General features: G+C 38.1%; 1 protein-coding gene across 2 annotated transcripts in view; it reads right to left on the bottom strand.

The window, feature by feature from the left end:
* The window catches only part of ANKRD31 (ankyrin repeat domain 31), a 188232-nt gene that overhangs the window by 56147 nt on the left and 124073 nt on the right, over positions 1-8012 (bottom strand). For both annotated transcript variants that reach the window (XM_032278213.1, XM_032278203.1), the window contains one exon: positions 6988-7130. In XM_032278213.1, the coding sequence (XP_032134104.1) occupies positions 6988-7130 (143 nt within the window). The remainder of the gene's footprint in view (positions 1-6987; positions 7131-8012) is intronic.

The following is an 8012-nucleotide window of genomic DNA, read 5'->3' as shown; positions in this document are numbered from 1 at the left end:
TATGCCTCAGCCTCCTGAGTAGCTGGGATTACAGGCACGCGCCACCATGCCCAGCTAATTTTTTGTATTTTTAGTGGAGACGGGGTTTCACCATGTTGACCAGGATGGTCTTGATCTCTTGACCTCGTGATCCACCCGCCTCGGCCTCCCAAAGTGCTGGGATTACAGGCTTGAGCCACCGCGCCTGGCCTCTGACTGTATTTTCAAGTAGCCTGTATTTGAGCTCACTGATTCTTTCCTCTGCTTGATCTATTCCATTGTTGAGAGTTTCCAACAAAATTTTCAGGTCAGCAAACATATTTCTCAGTTCCAAGATTTCTTTGATGTAAAAAATTATTTCAATCTTTGCTATATTTCTATATTAAATTTATGCTTTTATATTTTTAATTGCTTTTCTGTGTTATCTCGGAGATCACTGAGCTTCTTTTAAACTGCTGCTTTGAATTCTTGGTCAGAGAGTTCACATAGCACTGTCTCATTAGGGTCAGTCACTGATTCCTTGCTTTGTCTGTTTGAGGAGATAATGGTTCCCTGTTTGCTGTGTAGATGTATGTTTATCTTTGCATTAAAGGATTATTTATTCCAGTCTTCTCTGTCTGACTTACTTTGGTATTTATTGCATATGTTTGATTAGAGGTTCTTTGTAATTTATCTGTTAATTTTCTTGGGTCACTGTTTCAGCACTCAGATGGCACTTTATGCCCAGGTTTGCCGCAGTTGAAAACAATCAGAGTGTCACTGTCCCAAATGGGAAGGTCCCAAAGGAGATATCCAGCAGTACAGAAAGGCTGGCTAGGGGGTTGTACCCAAGAAACCAGTGGAACAAACCTTCTGCAGAAGGTAGAAGGTGGTGCTGCTGAACAGTCACTCTGATTTGGCATCTCCTTTGGCCAAGTTATAGAGTGAAGTTTTTTTTTTTTTTTTTTTTTTAACAATATCTATCTCTTTGTTAATTTTTTCATTCATATCCTGAGTTTTTCTTATTTCTTTGTATTTTTAAAATTCTCTTGAATCTCACTGAGCTTCTTTAGTATCATTATTTTGAACTCTTTTTCTGAAATTTCTTTATGAATTTATTTTTCATTGGTATCTGTTGCTGGAAAATTACTGTGTTTCTTTGGGGGTGCCATACTTCCTTGCTTTTTCACATTTCTTGTGTCCTTACATTGACATCTGTGCACCTGGTCTAACAGCTACTTCTTCAATTTTTTGAATTTGCTTTCATCGAAGAGGACTTTTTCATGAAGATGTGTTTCTATTGTGTTGGCTGGGGAAGGCACTTTGGCTTTGATTCTAGGTATGTGCTATAGTGTAGTTTCTATAGGATTTCTTTACTTGTAAAATGTCACGTGGTGTCTGTGATTTTCTCAGTGGTTTAGGGGGCAACTGTTAGTGGGAGCTGTGGAGAAGTTTTTCTGAGGGACACCAGGTGGGCCAGTCCTCTAGCCCTAGTGGTGGCAACAGTGGACTGAGCATGCCTGTCCTTAGGCCCCAGGAAGGTGTATGTTGGCACCAGTGTTAGTGAATCCAGGTGGACCAATGCTTAGGGCCTCTAAGCAGCTTGTTTGGGTGCTGGCAGTAACAGTGATGGGCTATGTAGGTAGGAGGATCTTCAGGCCCCTGGGCAGTGAACATGGCATGGGTGATGGCAGCAGCAGTGGCAGTACTCTGGCTCCCAAGCCATCTATGCTGCTGTTGATGGCTATGATGGGCTGGGCAGGCCAGTCCCCAGGCCCACAGGTGCTGTCTGTGGGTGAATGCTAGCTGCAGTGGTAGTGGCAGGTTGAGTGAGCATGTCTTTAGGCCCCCAGGAGGAGTGCTTAGGTGCCAAAAATGGTGAATGGACATGGTGATTTCACCTGAATGATGTGTTCAGGCCCTGAGGGTTGCTGGAGATGGAGAACTGGGCCTGGGGACTATGATCCATTTTAAGTTAATTTTTATATATGATGAAAATTAAGGGTTCATTTTAAAAATGGAAATCTATTTGCTGAAAGAATTCCAATTCCACTTGCTGAATGAATATACTTTCTCTATTGAACTGCCTTTGCACCACTGTTAAATATCAAATGATTGGGAGGCCGAGCTGGGCAGATCACCTGAAGTCAGGAGTTCAAGACCAGCCCGGCCAACATGGTGAAACCCCATCTCTACTAAAAGTACAAAAAAACTAGCCAGGTATGGTAGTGTATGCCTGTAGTCCCAGCTATTCAGGGGGCTGAGGCAGGAGAATCACCTGAATCCTGGAAGTGGAGGTTGCGGGAAGCTGAGATTGCGCCACTGCACTCCAGCCTGGGTGACAGAATGAGACTCTGACTAAAAAAAAAAAAAAAAAAATCAACTGAGCACATATATATGAGGGTCTATTTCTCAATGCTTTTATTTTGTTCAATTGTTCTATAAGTAAAACTCAGTGCTCCTGAACTGGGGATGATTTTTGTCCCCCAGGATAAATTCTAGTTTCATTAAATTCCATATATTTTGACATATTAATTCAGTTCAAAATACTTTCTAATTTCCCTTTGATTTCTTCTGTGACCCATGAGTTATTCAGAAGTATACAGTTAAATTTCTAAATATCCAGTGATTTTCCAGAAATCTTTTGGTTATTGATTAGTCATTGCACTTCATTTTGGTGAAAGAGCATATTTTGTTTGATTTCATTATCTTAAATTTATTAAAACTTGTTTTATGGTCCAACATATGGGTCTATATTGGTGAATGTCCTGTAAGCATTTGAAAAGAATGGATCTTCTGCCATTGTTGTCGGCATCTTCAATAAATGTCAAGTAGGTAACATGGTTGATAATGTTGTTCAAACCCTGGGTGTATAATTCAAAAATAATTTATTAAAAGAATTGCAGTCTCCAACTATAATTGTGAATTTGTTTATTTTCTTTTTTTTTTTTTTTTTTTTTTTTTGAGACGGCGTTTCGCTCTTGTTACCCAGGCTGGAGTGCAATGGCGCGATCTCGGCTCACCGCAACCTCCGCCTCCTGGGTTCAGGCAATTCTCCTGCCTCAGCCTCCTGAGTAGCTGGGATTACAGGCACGCACCACCATGCCCAGCTAATTTTTTGTAGTTTTAGTAGAGACGGGGTTTCACCATGTTGACCAGGATGGTCTCGATCTCTTGACCTCGTGATCCAGCCTCCCAAAGTGCTTGGATTACAGGCGTGAGCCACCGCGCCCGGCCTATTTATTTTCATTTCAGTTCTATTTATTCATCTATTTGAAATTTGTTTTTCTATGCACACACTTTTAGAATTGTTATGTCTTTCTGGTGAACTGTCTCCTTTATAATTATGAAATATGTCTCTTTATCCCTGGCAATATTACTTGCTTTAAATTCTACTTTGTCTTATGTTGCTGTATTAGTCCGTTTTCACACTGCTATAAAGAACTGTCCAAGACGGGGTAATTTATAAAGGAAAGAAGTTTAATTAACTCACAGTTCAGCATGACTGGGGGGTACTCAGTAAATTTACAATTATGGTGGAAAGCAAAGGAGAAGCAAGGTACCTTCTTTACAAGGTACCAGGAAGGAGAATGAGCACAGGATTTACTAACAAACACTTATAAAACCATCAGATCTAATGAGAACTCACTCGCTATTACAAGAACAGCATGGGTGAAACTGCCCCCATGATACAATTACCTCCACCTGGTCTCTCCCTTGACATGTGGAGATTATAGGGGATTATAATTCAAGATGAGATTTTGGTAGGGACACAAAGCCTAACCATATTAGTTACCAAAACCACTCCTTTTGATTATCCTTTGCATAGCACAGGTTTTTCCATAAACTTAATTTACTTATAGCTTATCTGTGCATACACACTCACACACACACACACATACACAGAGAGAGAGAGAGAGAGACACACACACACACACACACACACACAGAGAGAGAGAGAGAGAGAGAGAGAGAGAGAGAGAGAGAAAGAGGGAAAGGAGAGAGAGAGAGAGGTTTTTTATTTTTTCTTTTTAGAGACAGGGGTCTCACTATGTTGCCCAGACTGGTCACGAACTACTGTGCTCAAGTGATCCTCCCACCTCAACCTCCTAAAATGCTGTGATTACAGGTGTGAGTCACCATGCCTGACTATGTGCCTTTATGCTTAAAGTGAGTTTCTTGTATGCCACATTTAGCTGAGTATTGCTTCTCCATCTAATGTATCTCTGCCTTTTAATTGCAGTATTTACATCATTTACATTTAAAATGATTATCAGTAAGGCTGGGCTTAAATCTACCAGCTTGATATTTGCTTTCTAATTGCCTCATTTGTCTTTTTGTTACACCTAGCTGGTATCTGCTACAGAATTGATTGCTTTCTTGGTGTGTATAATGAAACTGCCACACATGTGGTCACAGAAGTCTTCTGTGTTGACTGTTGTTACTGAGAAACTAGGAAAAAACACAGTTTGAGTTCATGTTTTTTCCACTCACAATCTTCCTTGATATCTTGATGCAAAAATCAACTGTGAGATAAGGGATGTCCTATGTGCTATCATACAACTTTGCCAGAAGAATTAGGCCAGTAAGACAAACTTTATTCAGTCTATTGCTAGAAATTAGTACATGTTTCAGTTAGAACCTAAAACACTGTTTAGAAAAGAGTTAACATAGAAGTCCTGAGACTGCCATCCTGAAAGACTGCTTGCAAGGCTGGCCATTAGCTAGCATCTGTGAACTTAGATTGTACTAAGTTCACTGAAATAAAACTATGATATATAACTACACTGATATAAAACTATGGCTGATAAGGGTGGCTCATTGTGCTTAAACTGTCTACACAAGCAATGTGGTTTATGCTTCTGAGAGTCTGGGATTTTGGTATATGCTAGGCAAAGGGTGCCTACAATAAAATCTTGAGCTGAGTCTCTAATGAGTTTCTCTGGGTAGAACCAAAACATATATGTTACTACATTTTCGCTGCTGGGGGAAGATTAAGCCCTGTGTGGCTCTTCATGAGGAAGAGAGCATAAGAAAACCTTAACATTGATACCTCCAGGTTCTACCTGTGTCTTTTTCTCTTATGACCTGGATGTGTATCCTTACTACATTGCTATAATAAATCTCAGCCATGAGTACAACATGCTAAGTCCTGTAAGTCCTTCTAACAAGTCTCCAAAGGTAGGGGTAATGCTGGTGGCCTCCAACATAAATACAAATAGACAATCAACTTTCGTTTTATGTGTCATTCCTCAGGATAATGTTCAAAAAACTGATTTTCCCATTATGAATTTTTTTTTTTTTTGAGATGGAGCCTTGCTGTGTCACCAGGCTGGAGTGCAGTGGCAAAATCTTGGTTCACTGCCATCTCCACCTCCCAGGTTCAAGTAATTCTCCTGCCTCAGCCTCCCAAGTAGCTGGATTACAGGCACGCACCACCATGCCCAGCTAATTTTTACATTTTTAGTAGAGACAGAGCTTCACTGTGTTGGCCAGGATGGTCTTGTTCTCTTGACCTCGTGATCCGCCCACCTGGGCCTCCCAAAGGACTGGGACTACAGGCGTGAGCAACCATGCCTGGCCTCCCACTATGCAATTCTGATTGTCATTTAAGTGGTTTCACTTTAAGTGGTCTTTTCCCTCTATAAATAACCAGTAGGTTCATCACTTTAATGATTCTGTTTGCTTTCTTCCATTTTAGGACCATATGATCTTGATAATTTGTCTATTCTTTTTAAATTTAAATACTGTAAGGCCAAAGCTTCCAACATGGTTTGACTCTGTGTCCCCAATCAAATCTCATGTTGAATTGCAATCCCCAGTGTTGGAGGTGGGGCCTGATGGGAGGTGATTGGATCATGGGGGTGGTTTCTAATGGTTTAGCCCCATCCCACTAGTGCTGTCTCATGATAGAATTCTCACAAGATCTGGTTGTTTAAAAATGTGTAGCATCACCCCCTTCCCTCCCTCTCTCCTGCTCCTCCATGTGAATATGTGCCTACTACGCTTCACTTCCACCATGATTTAAAATTTCCTGAGGTCTCCTCAGCCATGCTTCCTGTACTGTGGAACTGTGAGTCAATTAAACCTCTTTTCTTCATAAATTACCCAGTCTCAGGCAGTTTTTTATAGCAATGCAAGAACAAACTAATATAGCTTCTTTTAGCCAAAAGAAGCCACATCAGACATTAGGCCACCCACTCTGGTATATTTTTGATCATTAATATACATCTCTTTTCTCAGCAAATCATAAATTCAGTAATACCATCTTCCACATGGCTAGGTATAGGCTGAAAACAGTAAAAATATACTTTCACAAAATTAAATTAAAAAGTTACCAGGCTCTTAAAATATATAGAAACAGATAAACGGGTATCAATGAGGGATCCAAGGAATTTTTATATTGTTTTTGATGGTTTCCTTAACTATTTTTCAAACCAATAATTATTACTGAAGGCTATATTGCTTATGGATAACAATAAAATTTTCTCCTATGATTTGTCGAGCAAAAAGATGAGCATAAACATCTGAAGAATCTTAAGGTTGAAATTTGAAATTTGGCGTCATTGAAATAATGACCCTCTTAATCTTGTGATATTTTTACAATGGCTGCTTGATAAGAAAAACAAAGGAGAAAAAGATACAACAAATGCTCTGGAAATAAACCCACTGGGAAATTTTGAATTAAAAAAGTCTACCTGTCACATGTACCATCACTATAATCAGACAGCAAATCATCTTAGACAATTAAAAACATAATGTATTAGATTTATAGCCTGTGTTTACTTTTACTCTCTTCTGACTTACAGGAATTTTGTGATGAAGAAATAATGGAAAAATGATTCATTAAGATCCATAGATTTTCTAATCCATATATAATATTGTTATATTCATATGTAATTTTAAGCAGATTTTTAAAAATAACTTGTTTTACAGAATCATTTTAGTTCTCAGTTTAAAATATCTTCATTTTCTTCATTCATTTGCCTAAGAAAAAGTAACAAGATCTTAGTGTAATGTGCACTGTACCTTTAAATGATTGTTTGCAACAGCATCATGTAAGGGCAGAATTCCATCTATATTTTCACAATTAACATTAGCACCAGCTTTTAATAACTCTACAATTATATTAATAGATCCTTTACTAGATGCCTCATGAAGTGGCGTCCAACCTAAAAAAAGAAAAACACAAAAACCCTTCCTCATACAAATCAATTTTCATGTAATATCTGTATTACTAAAGTTTAGTTGCATTAATGGAATATCCATATTGATTCATAGTATGTACTAAGTATTGAACAAGAAATAATACTAAAAACTATGGGCTTAAAATTTATGCTTCATTTTTGAAAACAAATTGATCTCATCACAAATAATTGTTGCTACAAGTACCAGGGCAAAAGACTCACAGAATGCAAACATAATGAGAGTAAATACTACTCATTTCAATTTATTTCAACTCAGATATTAAAATGTCTGACTTACATATGTGTATCTTTGCACTGCCACATTTCTCTTTAAAATGACACCTGGTTTAATCAACCTTTGAGTTGTTCCCTGTAGAATTCTTCAGATAAGATTCTGTTGTGCTTAACAAAATAATCTTAGGAAAATGTTAGGTAAATTTTTCAGAGTTTTAGAATAAAAATAAAGAGAGAAAAAAGTTTCAGAGTTTTAGAATAAAATAAAGGGAGAAAAAAGGAACAGTATAAAAGGAGGAGAAAAGAGAAGAAGGGACAGAAGAATGAGAAAATTCTGCATTCTCACCTAAGTTACAGGATAAACTTAAGCTTCCAAAGAAAAGGCCTAATTTCCTTTACTCCCTATTCTGTTTACCCTCTCTGATGCTCCCAAATGGATGTTAAAAACTGTTTGAAAGGAGAAAGGTCTTTTAACAGTGATAAATCTTAGTATACAACTAAACATTAATTTAATATAAAAAAGCTTGTTCAAAGTTATCACTTACGTATCAGCCAGGATCAAATTGGAAGGGGCAGGGGGTGTTGAAATTTGTACTTCAGTAAGTTCAAATTATAAAAGTAATTAAATTAAAA

This window comes from Sapajus apella, unplaced genomic scaffold (assembly GCF_009761245.1).
Source record: "Sapajus apella isolate SASKATOON/1434 unplaced genomic scaffold, GSC_monkey_1.0 scaffold1, whole genome shotgun sequence".
Classification (NCBI taxonomy): domain Eukaryota; kingdom Metazoa; phylum Chordata; class Mammalia; order Primates; family Cebidae; genus Sapajus; species Sapajus apella.
The sequence above is the reverse complement of the archived record's forward strand: the minus strand, read 5'-3'. Positions and strand labels throughout refer to the sequence as shown.